We start from the raw sequence: 17407 nt of genomic DNA, 5'->3' as shown, positions 1-17407 counted from the left end.
CAAATCTCCCCCATCAAGGTATACCTCATTGTAGTGGGGCAATGAGCATGTACATTCATCAGCCGGGGGGGGGGGGGGGTTAATTTACAAACTAATATTTTTCTAAATATTTAGGAATTCTCAGAAAACAATTCACCCCTTAGTTCAGAGTATCTCTAGCAACGCGGTTCGTGAATCGCCAGCCACCCTACACTCCCTCAAGGGGGAAACGGTGCTCCCCCATTACCCTTTTCCTCCATCCTAGCCTGCTCTCCAGCAAAACCTACACAGGTGGCTCTTCCCCGCATTTTACATAGAATCATAGAGTTGGAAGGGGCCACACAGGCCATCTAGTCCAACCCCCTGCTCAATGCAGAATCAGCCCAAAGCATCCTAAAGCATCCAAGAAAAGTGTGTGTCCAACCTTTGCTCGAAGACTGCCAGTGAGGGGGAGCTCACCACCTCCTTAGGCAGCCTATTCCACTGCTGAACTACTCTGACTGTGAAAATTTTTTCCCCTGATATCTAGCCTATATCGTTGTACTTGAAGTTTAAACCCATTACTGTGTATCCAAACCCGCAACTCAGTGGGGACCTACGACATCCCCGTGACCTTGTATGGGGCACAAGATGCGGCCGTCCAAAGAGGTTTCGGGAGGAGAAGCAGGTAGGACGTGTCTGGGAGGAGGAGAAGAAGGAGGAAGCTCAAGCTCGGGAGGCACCGGCGTGGCTAATGAACAATGGCCGGGCCAGATCAATGGCCTGCCACCGCCGAACGTCTCTTGCCTTGAAAGCCCGCGCTATGGCTCGGGTGTGACTGGACGGCGCTTCCCACGTCGACTACGAAGGCCTTCTTCGGCGGGGAATCAACCTTAGACGTGAGGTGGAGCCGAGAGCCATTCTGAGGCGCTCTCCGTCTCCTCAGCCGCCGCGCCGCCTGCCCTCGAGGGCTCCTCAGCCTCCTCTTCCCGCCCTCCGGAGTGGGTGCGCAGGCCGCGCGGCAGGCCCTGCCCCCTTGGCGGGCGGGCGGGCGGGCGGGCGGAGGAGGAGGAGGAGGCTTCGCCGCAGCGGCGGGCTGAGGAAGCGGCGGCGGCAGCAGCAGCAGAGCTCGTAGCAGCAGCAGCAGCAAGAGGCGGTGGCGGCAGAGCAGCGCCAGCGACCGGCAGCGCGGATGGCTCCTGCGGGCGGCGGCGGCGGCGGCGGCTCCAGCGCGAGGAAGATGGCGCCGTCGCACGTCCTCAAGTGCTGCCAGAGGGTGCTGGCGTGGGTGCCCGTGGCCTTCATCGCCCTGGTCGTGGCCTGGTCTTACTACGCCTACGTGGTGGAGCTGTGTGTGTGTGAGTAAGCCTCGCCTTGGGGGGGGGGGGGCTCGCGTGGCAGAGACAGGGCACTTCCCGCGGGGATCCCTGCGTCGCTGGCCGCCGCTCCGAGCAGGGGGCCGGAGGTTCGCCGCCGCCGCCGCCGCCGCCGCCACCCTCAGTCTCTTCATCTCTTCTTGGAGCTGCAATGGCGATGGGAGGGCGAGAGGCTTTCTCAGATGGCCCCTGCCGGGAACCCGGCCGGCGCTTCCCGTGCCGCTTCCTTGCTAGTAGCGCGGAGAAACAGCCGAGGGGCACCCCCCCCCCCGAAATAATTTGGGGAAGACTTGTTGCCTGTCCTCTGCAAATCTTTGCCCCCAGCCACGCACAGGATCGCACCTGGATCACACTTTCTGATCTTGGAAGAAAGATTCTCTTCTCTCCCCCCCCCCGCCCCAATCCGGTAGTCCGTATATTGAGTCAGAGATTAGAATCTTTTATGAAGGTGAATCGAACCCCCTTTTGCAAACCTGCTTGTGGCTCCAGCAGAGAGTTCAGAAGGCAATGAGACAGTGGTTGAGATCCTGCACGAGTAACCCTCGTTAGCTTCCTCCTTTTGCCTTTGTGGGGTTGGCGGAGACAACCGGTGTGGCTTACTGGGTCAAATGTTCCTGGATGCTCAAAACCTTGGGTTGGTCACTTCTTGCTGGTGGCTCGCTGCTTAGCCCCTGCATGGCCATGAAAGGTGAGAATTAGAGGGCTTCCTATGAGACTTACAAGACCCCTTTGCTTGGTAGCGATGCAGGCGGTGGCTAAGGCTCCCGAGCACTTCTGCAGCTATTAAGGGTGCTTTCCTGGTCATTGCTACTTTAAATGAATGAACAGCTTTCGGGAGCAGTGGTCCAAGAAGGAGCTGAACCGTCATTCTTTGAAATGTTAAAAAAAAGTTTAGCATTCCATCCTCAAAAGCAAATAGTAGTAAAATGCACAAATGGGAAAAACAAATAGTAGTGGAATGCAAAAATATTGACCAGCAACCTCGAGACTGTAGAGTGTTGGGGGCAATATGAATGTAGTCCTACTCCTCATGAAATCAAAATGGTTGTTTATTCAGGACAGCTTTATTCAAATTAAAATAAATAGGATCTTGGGCTAGCTTGAATAGCAGCGATTTGTTCCAGTGTGGGTTTTTGTGGGCTATAGCCCACTTCTGCAGAAACAGTGAGTGCATCTTCACTATGCTGTTGGTTTTATGTGGGAGGTATGGGGAAGGAAGCAGCTGGGTGGAGGACATGCATACAGGATAAAATAAGAGTAAATCTGCCTAGAGAACTGAAATTGAGTTACTGTGTCACTTTGACTGTCTACTCTAAAAATGTACAGTGATTCTTTCTGTCCAAGATAATTTTGCTTTAAAAGTCTTTAATTTTTTAGGCCTGTAAACTGTAGAATCGTTTCAGAGTTCTCAAAAGAAAGTATTTTGATTAGAATTGTTTGTTTCCCTTTCTTGTTTAATGAAAAAGGTTTAAGCTGCTTGTTGTAAAAATAAAACCAAAGTTAATAGGTATTGTTAGGCATGCAGTTCACTCCTATTTGGGTTGAGTGGAAACAAGTCTTGCTGAACTCAAAACAAAATCCAGTGGCACCTTTAAGACAACAAAGATTTATTCAAGGCGTGAGCCTTCGAGTGCAAGCACTCTTAGTCTGAGTCTGCAAGTACTCCTTAGTCTGAGTAAGAGTGCTTGCACTCGAAAGCTAACGCCTTGAATACATCTTTGTTGGTCTTAATGGTGCCACTGGACTCTGATTTTATTTTGTTGTGCTGCTTCAGACCAACATGGCTACCCACTTGAATCTTGCTGAACTCGGTGAAGGACTGAGCTGATAGAATGTTTCAGATGATAGCATAGCTCTATATTGTTCAAAGTGTGTTGATAAATGGTTTTGATTCCCTATATTCTTGGCAAAGTTGCTGTTTCCCAGTGGACACAGTATGTAATTGTGAACTGTAAGAATAATGTTGAATACCTGCAGCTGGTGTAAATTTTCAACCTATTTTTTATCAGGTCAGCATCTACCAACCCCGGTTCTCTCTCTATACACAAGGGAATAATAATAGCCACTTTGCTGGGCTGTTATGAATGAAAGGTCATATATACAGTAGCAGGGGGTAATTGGGTTAAGTTTAACCTTCTGGTTCCACCCCACCTTCCATCCGCTGATCTGCAGTATTGCAGGCTCTCGGTTGCCTTACCTGGGTTCTGAATGCTTGTGGATTCTGCACCCGACCTCCTCACTGGCTATTCTTTCATTTAAATGAACAGGCTAGTGTGCTATACGCAAGATACAGTCACCTAGATTAAAGCTTCATGGTAAATTTATGACATCATTGGTAAAGCACTTACATAGCCTCATATAGGAATCAAAAGTGTTTTAACAGATGCATTATTTAGAGTGAAATGCATGTTAACCACACTATCAGCAGAGTCCAGACTTCTTAGTTCTGTCTTGTAAAGCAGAATGCCTGAAGGATTAACTTGGGTTTGTAGTGCAGTCAGTAAGAAGTATAATAATTTATTATAGGAAGGTCAAATAAATCACAAAGTTATAAAATTAAAAGTGGGGGTTACATTGAGTATGACATCCCCTGGAAATAAAAAAGCTATCCGTTATTAGCTTTATTTATTTCCCTTTGGCAGAACAGAAATAAAAAGGGGAGGGGGAGTTAAGAAAATACAGCATTCTATAAATCTCTGCCTAAGATTTCTCCCCCCCCCCCCCCCCAGTTTTAGCCTGAACCAAACAAAAGTCCAGGAAATGATTGGGGAAGGTGCCTTCCCTGAATCTTTGTTTGGGGCATAAACGGGGCCAAATGTGTGATGAATTTTGGTTTGTGGACCAGTTTCTGCCCATCCCTATTCAGGGTCTGTTCACTGTCTCTTATCATACAGAAGCTTGTGGCAAGTTTGGAAACTATTATGATTCTGCTTTGTTCTAACATTATGTAATTAAAAGTGAAACATATGTTTTTTGGGGGAGGGAGGGAATGTCCCTAATAAGGTAAGGTGACCAGATTTTAACATCGGTAAAGCGGGACACCATTGACCAGGGGGATTCTAGATTAAAAATTTGGTCTATATGGAGCAACAAAAAGTTTCATAGAACGCAAAAATAGTATTGTAATATATATTTTTAAATTTCAACATTAAGTACAATTTGCCAGGTGCCCCCAGATGTCCCTCCAAAAGTGGGACAGTCTGGTCACCTTATAAAAAGGCGGTGTTACAATTAATCTGTTATTGTATTGCTGTATGATTTTACTATTTATTTTGTATTGTTTTAAATGCTGTTAACCGCGCTGAGCCAATAGGGAATGGGGCAGTATATAAATCCAATATTTATCTAGTTATGTTTCATTATGTTTTTTTAAAGTTCATGGTTCATGAATGCAATAGTAAATTGCATTTACTAACATAACATGAATAGGAATGTTTGAAAATAAAACTGGTGCGTAAATCAATTGCCTGAAAGTCACCTGCTGAAACCATGAACATTCAATCAAGTTTAATAAGGATATTGGTCAAGGGTAGAAACAAGTAGATAAACTGTGCTATGCATACAAGCCTCTGGGTGGAAATAAGTTGGGTGGAGTGGAACATTTCTCATTTTAGATCAGTTATGTGCACATGTCAGGAAACTGGGATAACATTTTAATCAATTCAGAGTTAAACGGGGGGTAATCATGGTACAAGTAAGCAATGTGCACAGGGCAGTCTGGCTACCCTAATCCATGTTAACAGTATTGTTACTACAAGCATGGGGATACTCAGGGAAGTCCGCATGCCTTTATGAATTTTTGGTTATCTGTTCATGATGGGTCTAGATATGAATGTTCTAGAAAATTATTGTGATATGTGCAGCTGCGGGGCAGAAGCTGATTTATGTGCGTTCTTTGCAGCAGGGAACAAAACTAGTAAAGATCTTCTTCCTGGAACTTGTGATGCCTGAGAATATTAACTGCTAGGTTTTTGTCATCTATTAGAAGGGCAATAACTCTACTAGATTAAGTTAAATTATATACTGACTATTTATGGCAAATAGTCACTGCATTGCCTAATAGCAGACAGGCTCAAAGGCATTCTTTCATATGCCATCAGTTAACTGAACTGGGCAGTAATGATTGTAAGCTCCTACCACAGTAAGATCAGGAGAGTTCTTTTATAGTGTTATCATAACCAAAGTATACTTTTCTTGGTCCATTGAAATCAGCACTAGAAGGGTTTAACTTTATTTAGGATTACACTGTTAAACTTCCAGCCTAGTCACATTGACTTAGAAGTATGAATGGACCCAAATCGGTTTATGAGCCAGAATTTGGTCTGAACTTGACCCAGTTTATAGCCCCCAGACATTTTCCAGACTTTTGTCTGATTCAGTTTGGCTGTTCAGGCCATTTAAACCTAATAGCAGAGCAGGGTGGTCTGCCTATCAGCTGTTAGGATTTAATGGCTATGAGCTATTTAAAACCATCCATTTTGCTCTCCCCTCTCCTGCTTTGGAAGCAAAACGGACTGCTGAAAGACTGCAGCGACCAGTTTCATGAAATTGATCAGTGAAATGTCTGGCAGCCATTTAAAACGAACTGCTTGGCAGATCTGATCATCAGGTGTTAGGTTTAAATGGCTGCCAGCTATTTAAACTGCCCATTTAGCTCCTCTCTGCTTCCAAGTAGGGAGAAGTGAGATCAATCAGTGAGCCATTTAAACTGTCCATTCCACTTCTCCCTGCTTCCAAGCAGTAGGGAACAAAATCAATATCTGAAATGACGGACATACCCACCAAGCTGTTACATTTATATCGCTGTGAGCGATTAATCCATCCACTTTGCTCCTCCCCTTCAAAGTGGGGGAAGAGAAATGGATAGGTTAAATGGCTCACAGCTATTTAACCCTTTCCAGTTGATCCCCACATTCACCTTGCCTCAGCTTCCCTTTTAGATTGATACAATCAGCAATGGCAAATAGACTGGAGATCCCTGGACCACAGGAAGTCCACTTGGCCTCGGCCAGGGCCAGGACTTTTTTGACCCTGGCCTGGCGGAATGAGATCCCAGATGAGCTGAAGGCCCTGCAGGTGTTCATATCATTCTTCAGGGCCTGTAAAATGGAGCTCTTCCACCAGACTTTTGGTTGAGGCTGGGGAAGATCTTGCCCTTCCCTGAACTATTATTTTACTATCTCCCTGAGCATACTGGCTGATGGGGTTAGGCAGGGAGTTGGGTATAGAGCCAGAGATGGGGGGGATGGGTGTATCGGAGGGGGTTTATGATATTTGTACTGTTTTAACTGTTGTAAACCGCCATGAGCCAGCAGAGCTGGAAACAGCAGTAATTAAATGTAATAAATAATTGAAAGGTGGTCCAAATGCCTGGTTCTATTAAAGGCATTTTTGTTTGGTTTGAAGTTCAGTTCTGGGCCAGGATTTTTTTATTTGTGCCCATCCCGGCTTAGAAATGCTACCAGTAAAGGTAAGATCCTCTTAGCAGCTCATAGAAGAGCATGTAAAATGTATTATTTCAGAAGACTTTTGGTTAAATAGTAGCCCAGATAGCCCAGCTTATCCTGCTGTTGTCAGAGTTTGGGAGTTCAGCAGGGTTGACCATAGTCAGTATTTGGAGGGGAGATGACCAAGAAAAAAGAGACAGTGGCAAACTACCTCTGCTCATCTCTTGCCTGGAACACCCCATAGATGAGGTCATCATGAGTTGTTTGCAACACAACAGCACATTCTTCTTCTTTGATTAAATGGTAGATAATTGTATAGCTTCATATTGGATAATGTTTGTTTGCTGACTGGAACATCACGGTCAACTCATATTACTCTGATTCTGTGCCAGCTGCCCCCAGCTCCCAGGTAGTCTCTGGATCCAATTGAAAGTGTTGGTGTTAATTGTCAAAGTTCTCAACATTCTGGACCCCTTATATCTACAAGACCACCTATCCATTACACCCCCCCCCCGCTTCCTTTGTTCATCTTCTAGGGGCTTCTTGCAGGTGTCAGGATGGTATAATTAGCTCTCACCAAGTGAAGGGCCTTCAAGTTGTGGCCCCTGTTGTGTGGAATGCACTTTCAGATGACACCTGTGCCTTGCCAGCCTGGTTTAGTTTTTGCAAGGTATGCCGAGCTGAATTATTTAGGTTGGCCTTTGGAGAGTAACCATATGTTTGGTTCATTTTACAAGTGGCATGGTGATAGCCCTGTATTTTAATATTTTTATCTTAATCATTTATATTTTATGATTTTCCCTTACGGTTTTAATGTTGTAAGTCTCCATAAGACCCTGTGGGTGTGTGGCGACTAGAAAATAAAATAAATAAAATAAATTGATACAGAAATGTTAAAAGATGTAACTTGGGCTTTGATCCTCTACATGCTTACTTGGAAATAATTTCCGTTTAAATCAGCAGGACTTGTTTCTGAATAAACGTAAGATTATTATCTGCTATGTTACCCGCTATGAGCCAGTTGAACTGGGAGTGGTGGGCTATAAATTTGATAATAAATAAGATAAATAAGTTATGTGTCATAGATCTCAATGGAATTTGCTGCTAAAGGAACTAAGGAATCAAATTGTAATTGCCTTTTCCTTCTTATTGGAGCAACATAGGAAGGTAAGTGTTTTGAGATGGAATAAATTGCACTGTTGCAAAACACACTGTTATAACAAGGTAGACATGGTGGTGGACAGAAGTGAAGCCAAGCAACATGGAAAGGAAGATGATCAAGACTAGGTCATCACACTTCAGGGAGTACCAGCAAAAGGCAAATAGCAGCAAAGCAGATGCAGTTGGAATGGGAAGCGAGTAGAAACACAGGGAGTTAGTCAACAGCTGTGTAAGTTGTCTGCAGCATTTCTTCTGGCCAGCTGCTTTGGCTATGCTTAAAAGCAGTGCATAACTGGCTCAATGTCCAGATGGCTTCTTCAGGAAAGTTACTTTGGCTGATGCAGAGAATTAAACGTTGCACTTAGATGACAGATGTGGGAGGTATGTGATTGTGTCTCTTCACATTTTTAAAATAATTTAAAAGCTATTTCAGAGCCCCAGTCCCTGAGTTAGATGTTTACACTGAAGGAAGGAAAAGTTTAACCGTTTTGTTCATGCCATTTTCCTGCTCTATCATCTGAGTGGGGCAAAGCAGCTTTCAGGGAGGGTTGTTAGATTGGCAAAAGGGCATGAGGGGAAAGGGTTAATGCCTGTTTCATTTATGGCCCTGTAGCTGCTTTTAAATAAGCTTAAAGACTTGGGAGAGCTGATCGCAGATTTTTTTGTTCCATCTGGTAGATAAAAGGAGACTGACTGCCAGCATTCTCAGTCTGAAATCATCATCATATAGTACCTTCATAAAGTATTACAGTACTGAGATGCAGATAGATATATTAGGAAAGGTAAATGACTGAAATTCCATTCTTTGTATATGAAATGTATGGAATGCTATTGGCTCTAACAGAAAAGAGGCTTAACAAGACTGCTGAAAGGTTGGGAAAGCAAATGCACAGAAGAACTTTTAAAAGCAGCCTGGTCTATACTGTTTAGGAATTTTCAAGGATATGCATTAATATTAGTAGCACAGCTAGAGTTGAGTCCAGTAGCACTGTAGGGACCAACTAGATTTTCAGGTATGGGTTTTTGAGAGTAAAAACTCACTTTGTCAGATGGAATATTAGTAGAATGGGTAGAATAGGAAACATATTGGGGGGGCGGGGGTCTGTGCTTGACAGAAAACTTGGCCTCATATCACTTTTAGTGTCTGCTTCATTATCCTTCCGTAGTCTGGTGTTTGCTTGGTGTCTCTTTTCCCGTTAAGCAGTGTATAGTATGTGATCTTCAGCAGGCTTTACCATGCATAGAAATTGGGATTTGCTTCTTTTAATATGTTCCAGAAATGTACAGTCATTTTTCTAATTTGAAATAGCAATTGTGCTAAAATGACTGGAGTGGTGTGATTCATTTTATCTTGATATCACAGATTATTCCAGTATAATGTTTAAGCAGTATTCAATTAGGAGTTTTAAGGCATGATGAAAATGGAGGGGCAGGCAACAGAAAGAAATAATTATTTTGGATATGTAGACTATTTTATAAATGTATCACATGAATGAACCTCCTATGATCAAGGAAGAAAAAGCTTGAAATCATCACTTCTAGGTAATTTGGAATATTCTTGGATCATTCCTAGAAACAAACAGCCAGCCAAATGTCCAAAAGACACCTCTAAACCTGTCAGATTACTCAGTATGAAGACATTAGTGTATGGAGTCCAGATGACTCAGTGTGTGCAAAAAGATGCCAAGAGTCTCAAAACAAAGCCATTGGCTCACGTTCAAGTTGGACTGGAAGTCATCAAAAGATACTGGGTACAATCCCTTGGAGAACATCTCATGCACGTTTCTTCTACAATTAACAATTGTGCGAGGACACCCGTATTTGCACTCAGGATCCAACTAAAATAGACTACAGAGAGAACGCCATGACCTCTGCCTTGTAAACAGATGTTCAGTGCATGAATTATAAATGTGCATCCATTATGCATCTTGCTAAAATGTGGGATTGTCTGCCTCTCCCCCTACTGCCAAGAGGCAATCCAGTGTCAGGTATCTGTTTTGTGTCCCAAACATTGCACTCTTATTTGTGATATATGAGTAGTTTAATCATGTCTGTTGGAGCTACCTTGAAATAGCTCTTTGAAGGTTCAATAAAGATACAGTATGGCTGGCTTTTTCTAAAATAAAAAGATGTTAAGCAAAGATAGCACCTGGAAAGCCTGTTAAGTTCAGCTGACCCAGAATCATAGAATTGGAAGGGACCTCCAGGGTCATCCAGTCCAACCCCCTGCACTGTGCAGGAACTTACAACTACCTGCCTATCCACAGTGACCCCAATTCTAAGTACCCCCAAGATCTCATTCACACACTGCTACCCAGAAGTGTATCTTCTATCCAGTACAACTGTACTGTTGTAATTTATTAATTTACTATAGTCTTAGAGTAACAATTTATATTACTTGTTTATAATCCTACTTTCTCATTGAACCTGAAGGTGGATTACACGGTGTAAAATGAGGGTCCCCATTTTGGTGCTGTTGGCGGCCATGGAGCTTGCCACCTTTCCAGGTGCTCGCTAGGTGTTTTTAGAAAGTGGATGGAGTCGGGGGGGGGGATGTTATGACTAGCCACTGATTGGCACACAGTATTGGTTTTATTGTCTCTCACACTCCTGTTTCCTGGGGGTTTTTTTATTTTTTGTTGTTACTTCTCTTGCTTGGGCTTTGCCTGTGTGTTTGGCTCCGCTGCTTGTCTAAGTTGCACAGGTCCTGCAAAACAAAGCTCTTCCGCCAGGTCTTTGGTTGAGGCCAGGGTCAGGAACAGCTGGGGCCCCTCCTCTGGACAACACTGTAACATCGTGCCATCATGTGGCATTTGGCTTAGGATGGGGAAAAGTAGATGGGGATTGTGCCACCTTCTTATGTCTTATGTTTGTTTTAGTGGGGGTTAATTAGTTTTATTGGAGATTTTATCTGTCTTATGTAACCCACCACGAGTCTACGGAAAGTGGCAGGATAGAAATCCAATAAATAAATAAGACACCTTGTGATTGGGTGGACCACCCACTGATAGAATTCCGAAGGTTCCCTCAGGCTCAAAAAGGTTGGGGACTCCTGCTGTAAAACATTCCAGTCAAATAGGATGAGACATCTAATAAGCAGTGCAGCAGAACTATAGGGCTACAAAAACAGAAACAATGCAAAAAAGGATCAGACATGGCATGTCTGACAATGTGGAACATGGAATTACAGACGAGGAAAAGCAGGATAGCACATAAAGTAAACAGATAATAAACAGTGGTGAAGCCTGCAGTCCTAGTATGGTATGCAAAATGTTCTTCTCTGCCATCCTTCTCATATTTATGCCCCTGATCTAAAGCCAAGTCAACTTTGGTAGAAGGAATTATTCTACATCATTGGGTCAACTTTTGCAGCATCACCTCACCTAAATATAATTTAGCCCAATCTAGATTGCTTTTTTCCTTTTATTTTATAATTAGCCAGAGTTGTTGATTTTTTAGTTGGTGCTCAAATATAATGTTCTTCCATTGGGCTGTTTATACATACATTCTTTAAAACAGGCTTTTTATCTTGTGGGCATAGCATCCATAAATCCAATTTATACTAATTCTTCAGCCTCGTGACCAATCTTAGACTGCTTCCTTATGCAACCATCTATGAACTGAATCATTAAAGCCAAAACCTTGAACTTTACCCCATATTCAATCTGGAACCAGTGCAGCTGGGAGAGCACAGGTCAAACAGGTACTCTTCATTGGGTCCTTCTAAGGATCTATGCTGCCACATTCTGGACCAGTTTCTGGAGGAACTTCAAGGGTAGCCCTGTATAGAGCGAGTTCCAGTAGGGCATCTGCTGATTTATTAGGCAATATAACAACCAGATAGCCAAACTCTCCACTTCATCCCACACCAGGCCCATACACTCATTGGGGAAGGGAGTATGCTAAAGGTGAAAGACTTATGGATCAATATCACAACTCCCTCCCCACCCTTTAGTTCGTGACTGGTGAAGAACTGAGAAGCTGAATAGAGAAAGTTCTTTCCTGGTGACAGTCTTGCCTTCTTGCACCCAGGTCAGGTCCACACATGCCAGGTCCATATTTTGCTCTACAAAAAAGATTTGTAGGGCAGCAGTCTTGTTATTTATGGACCTAACATTGCACAACACCAGGGTTGGAGAAAGGTGGTTACTCCTAGCCCCACCACCCTCGTATCTTGGGATGGGATGAAGGTTAGAAAAGGTGGAGGCATGTCCATATCTTCCATACCTTCATTCAAGCTACCTTCTCCTGCCACCATCCCTCCCATATTCCCCAATAGTAGGAATCCCCAACCCCTCGCTCAGCTCCCCACCATCCAACCATCTCTTTTCTCTCATTCCCTCCCTGTCGCTTCATCATTAACAGTCAAAAAGATTCTCTCCTTCGCCAACTCCCCCCAACAACAGTAGTCCAATATTGTAAGCTGCTTTACCGATCCCCCCTTTAGTGAGGCCTCTCAAATTTAGATCAAACAATTCTTTCAAGAATCTCTTGTAGATGATGCAGCAGAGGACTTTCTATCGACCTATTCCTAAGAGTTAGCAGATGTATTTAGTGTCAGTGATGAACAATAGGATATGTTCCTGGCCAATGTAAGTATTAAACTGTACTAGAATAACCTCTTCAGTGGTGCAACAGATGGTCCTTATGCATTTTTATTGAATCATCTCTGCCTGCTTTAATTAGTTCTAGTTGGAGCCTGAGAAAGTCCTGTTTTGTTTATCTTAATTTTAATAGCTCTTATTACATTTGTCTGTTATAAGGGTCTACAAAGAGGCCCATGAATTTCCCCACGCTCACTCCCTTGAAAATCCTTTGTCAAATAATAATTGTGAGTCCTCAAGTCACAACCAACTCATGGCAGCTCCAGGAAGAGATATTCAGAGGTGATTTGCTATTGCAGTCCCAGCTTTCCTTGGTGGTCTTCTGTCCCAAGAACTAACCATGGTTAACCCTGCTTAGCTTCCATGCTCTGATGAGCTCAGACTAGTCAGGGCTATTCCGGGTGCTACCTGTGTCAAAGGACTTTTGGGCACTGGGCTATAGAGAAAGAGTGGGAACTGGTCAAAATGCCTTCACTTGCTCTTGCATGTGTTAGAAGCCTCAGGGCCGAGTTTGCTGCTCTCACTAAACAAGCAGGGGGTATAGCAACGCCAGTGGTAAAAGATCGATGATGTGTTTGTGTTTGTTGCCATATTAGTCGTAAGAGAATTCACTGTCGCTCACATTTTTCAGGGGAAATAACAGTGCAACATTAAAAAGAAAATTACACCTATCTAAGTCCATTGAAATCAGTGGACATAACTCTGTTTATAATGTACGCTAACTCTGCCTACAAATTGCACTACAAGGCTGTGAACTGTTCTTCAGCAAATCCACTTGATCTGTAGCTATTCTGATTATTCCTTTGTTGATCCCAGGCAAGTACTTATAGATGGTAGTGGTTTCATAGCTAAGATTAACAGGTTGGTGCTAAGCACCCTTTTCTATCTAAAGAGGTACTTGGAGGGCACTTGCAGATGGATTATGGTATTAATCTCTCTCAATAGTTTTTGATTTTACACCAGTGTACTAAATTGATTCCTATGTCTCACACATGGTCACTGCTTTTATGCGTTCCCAAACATGAGATTAAAGTTATTTTTAGCTTGTTGAATCTGCTGTTGGATGTATGTAATCCTGCTGTGCTAAATACAAATAGTCCAGGACCATGCCAGTGACAGTGGCTGAAATCTTTTTTTTTAACTCTACTTTGATCACTTGGTATTTGTTTTTGGCAAATCTCTTACCTGGTAATCCATTCTGTGGTCTGGCCTAGCCAAGGGGCCAGAACAAAAGCACATCAGGACCAAGACTAGTAGATCACAGTAAAGAGTAGGAGGCAAGAGATGCAACACAAGGCTGATTTTATGAACTTAGGCAGGTTGTGAGTGGGTGGGAAGGAAGGGATGTGCCAGTGTTTGTCTCTTGTGGCCCTTCCTTGCATACCCAGGGAATTGCTGATTGAAACTGTGGGATGGTAGATGAATTTCCTGCAGGCCAGGCTGGATTCTGGAGATTTTTTGTGGGGGAGGGGGGAATCATTTGGGCATAAAATTAGGGTCAGTGTGGTTAGGCAGGTAGTTGTGAGTTCTTGCATTGTGCAGGGGATTGGATAGATGACCCTGGAGATCCCTTCCAACTCTATGATTCTGTAAGTCAATGCAGGGTGAAGAAGAGCTGATGAGCAGATCTCCCGAAATTCACTCCCCAGGGAAAGTGTCCAGCTGCACACAGATATCCTTTCTCACAAATTTCATAGAGGATGTAGAAGAGAGGATGGTTTTCTCATGTCATGTCGAGCTTTGGAGCATGAAAAGTGCTTCTATCCAAAACTCGGCACAATAATCAATCTTGGCATGTTCAAAGGAAGGGAAGTGCTGAAGGCAGCCACAGTTATCATCTGATTACTCAGCCCTGCAAGTTATGATGGACATGAAACAAACCATCTCTCCACCCACCCAGCATTCCAACTCTTGTGGTATAGCCTGCACAAATATTTTTGGGATTTTTCAGGGGCACCCATTTTGGGTAGCTGAAATTCAGCTCTAATCTATATTCAGCTGAGGGATGAGCTAGAAAATACCTACAAGTTATTTTTCAGCTATTTAGAGGCTCGGATATGCCAAATGCACACCCCTAGCCACAGCTCTCTGTCTAGTTTAAAGGAGAGAAGAAGGGTAGATTGTGCTGTCCTGACCTATACATAACCTGAGATAAAGGTTTAAGAGGATGGTAGGCACTCCATGTAAGTTAGGGGTTCCCAAAGTGGGCGGTATGTTCCCCTCCCCCAGGGCGGTGGAAGGATCCAGGGGGGCGGTGAGGAATTTTGGGGCAGCAGTATGATTCTTGCTGCAGCTGCATGTCCTAGTGAGAGACATTCTGAGATGGCTTGCCATTGCCTGTCTCTGGGTAGACCTTGGTGGTCTTGCATTCCAGTGCTGACAAGGGCCAACCCTGCTTAGCTTCCTGAAGAAAACAACAGCTTCAAAAGGTGAGCTGGATGGGATCCTATTCCTGCTGAGTTCTTTCCCCTCCTCAAATTCTGTCCTTCCCAGGCTCCACCATTGATATCCATGAATTTCTTAATCCAGGGTGGGCAACCCTTCCCTAAATGTCTATCTTTGGGAGGCTGGAAAAACCTTCTGCTTGCTCCCGGCCATGGGATTTTCCATTGTCTGCTTCTCTTTCCCTGCCTGTCTTTCTCCCTGATAAGGACCCAAAGTAGTTTTTACAAATGACTTTTACAAAGAATTTACATATTTTTTCCAGATTAAAACATGACCAGTGTATAACAACCAAAAAAGAAGTGTAGGCCATCCAGTGTGCCTTGAATTCACAGTAGACCTAACACCAGGAAAGAGGTGTTAGTATGTATGTGTGCATGGGAGGGGGGGAAGTATTAGGGATATAGCCTGGGAGCCAAGGGAACAGCAGCCCAAAAAAATGGGAACTGCTGATGTAAGTGAAAAGGGATGTCACAGCATATCCTGAACATACCTATTATACTGTACAATAAAACTCCTCTGCAGTTTCAGGTAGACCAGATGACCAAACTGTTGGCAAGGACTCATGGGAATTGGAGTCCATGGGCATCTGGATCCACAGTAATTGCTAAAAAGTATAGGAGGAAGGAATGAGCAATGTGGCAACCCATAGACTAAGGGACAGAAAAGCAATCTTCTAGCAGTCTGTGACCACTTTGCATGAAACCACTATAAAATAATGCCACCCAGACCAGATTTCCAGATCTTTCCTTTGGTACTTCCAACTGATGAATTCCCAGCTAATAACAAAAGCATTTTATTGTCTTTAATCTAGGGAAACATGCCTGATATGTACAAATATGCAAACGATGAGCACTGTGTCAACTTGTTGGAATTTTTTTCTCTGTTTCATGAGCATGCTTAATTAGTACTGATATTTCATAATATGCATGGATATTCGAGTCAGATTAATCCTCAAATCCATGGTTTTAATTACTATATTCTTTCATCTTGTTTAGAATGCTGTTGTATAAGTTTGATACTCAAAAAGAGACTCACAGGGTGATTTCGCACCAGCGGTGCCATTCTGGGCTACTGCCAGTACAATGCTGTGGAGCTGCATGCTCCGCAGCCTACATAGTCCCCACAAGGGTCACATTTCAGTGCTAGATCATCTCCGGTGCGGAAATGTGTCCCCTGTGGGACACATTTCAGCAGGAGTACCCCTGGGAAGCGCAGTAGCGGCAGGTAGGCTCCATTGCATGGGGGTAGCGGCAGGTGTAGTAGTGTACTAGGAACAAACACAAAACAAACAGTGCTCTGGTCCACCCTGTGGTGCCAGGATTCACCCCAAAGTCATCCAGCGCATAGTTTGTCCCCTGCAGGCCTCCATAGGGTGGGGAGGATGGGATGTCCTGACAGGCCTGCCACGGGACAGGCCCTGTTGGCCCCCATTTTCCCTTAGTGCTGGGCTTCTGGGACCTGATCTGCACCAGGCCCAGAAGAGCAGCCGCCTGGTGGCAACGTCATATGGACACGGGCATTTGCCCCGCCTCCATATGGCTGGCCTTTTGGACTTTTCCACCCGTGCAGAATCGGCCATAGTGGTATTTTAAGAAGATAATATTGACTGGGGCTTATTCCCTGTAAGCATGCCTCATTAGATACATTGGAAATGCTCAGAAAACCAGCATAGGTTTAAAGGAAGTAGGATAGGGTGGTAATTCAATTTGGCATTTTCATTGATGTTTCTGTAAAACTCTCTAGTAGTAAGATCAGCAGGTGATTCTATTCAAAAATATCTCAGCTGTTTGGGATAGCAACCAAGCAAATTCTAGAAAAGGAAGATAAATGTAAGTAGATTGGATCCTATGAACAACTTCCAAGTCCACTAAATAGTCTCTGCCATAGAACACAATTTCTCTTATAATGGCATTTCTTTTTGCACAAGATCATAGTATCCGGAAAGCCGTCATACAAACGGAAGTGCTAGCGCAAAGGGAGAACATTCCGTTACAGAGACAGTCTAGCACACGGAACATCTTCATAGGTTCCTAGCCCAGAATCGCATGTTGTGACAGGACTAACAGTCCAAATCCTATGCAACATTGACTTGAATGGATTTAGAAGGGCGTAACGCCATAGGATTGCACTATAAAGTACCTCTTACGTTGCCCATTCTTAATTACAGCCTGCAGTGATTTTGTCTTGGTCCTCCTATCTCTTGGTGTTTGATAAGCTAGGCTAGACCCCACCAGGAACTCAGTTGTAGATGGTGTTTTTTTTACCTGCCCTGTCCTGCAGTAACTCCCCCTCACTCTGAAAGCCATTTGAGAAGGTCAGGAAGAGGTGACCTACAGAAGGAAAAGGCAATTGTCTAAAAGCAGCCCCTTTCCAGTAGGAGCTGGGAGCAGGTTAAGATCCTAGCTGTTGAATTGCA

General features: G+C 44.0%; 1 protein-coding gene across 2 annotated transcripts in view; it reads left to right on the top strand.

Moving 5' to 3' along the window:
* The first annotated feature begins 1030 nt into the window (after nucleotides 1-1030).
* ZDHHC20 (zDHHC palmitoyltransferase 20) overlaps nucleotides 1031-17407 on the top strand; it is a 53150-nt gene continuing 36773 nt past the window's right edge. The window contains exon 1 of one of the 2 annotated variants that reach the window (XM_077341682.1): nucleotides 1031-1316. In XM_077341682.1, the coding sequence (XP_077197797.1) occupies nucleotides 1151-1316 (166 nt within the window). In that variant the 5' untranslated portion in view covers nucleotides 1031-1150. The remainder of the gene's footprint in view (nucleotides 1317-17407) is intronic. The other variant, XM_077341683.1, reaches the window with a different exon arrangement.

This window comes from Paroedura picta, chromosome 6 (genome assembly GCF_049243985.1).
Source record: "Paroedura picta isolate Pp20150507F chromosome 6, Ppicta_v3.0, whole genome shotgun sequence".
Classification (NCBI taxonomy): Eukaryota; Metazoa; Chordata; class Lepidosauria; order Squamata; family Gekkonidae; genus Paroedura; species Paroedura picta.
The sequence above is the reverse complement of the archived record's forward strand: the minus strand, read 5'-3'. Positions and strand labels throughout refer to the sequence as shown.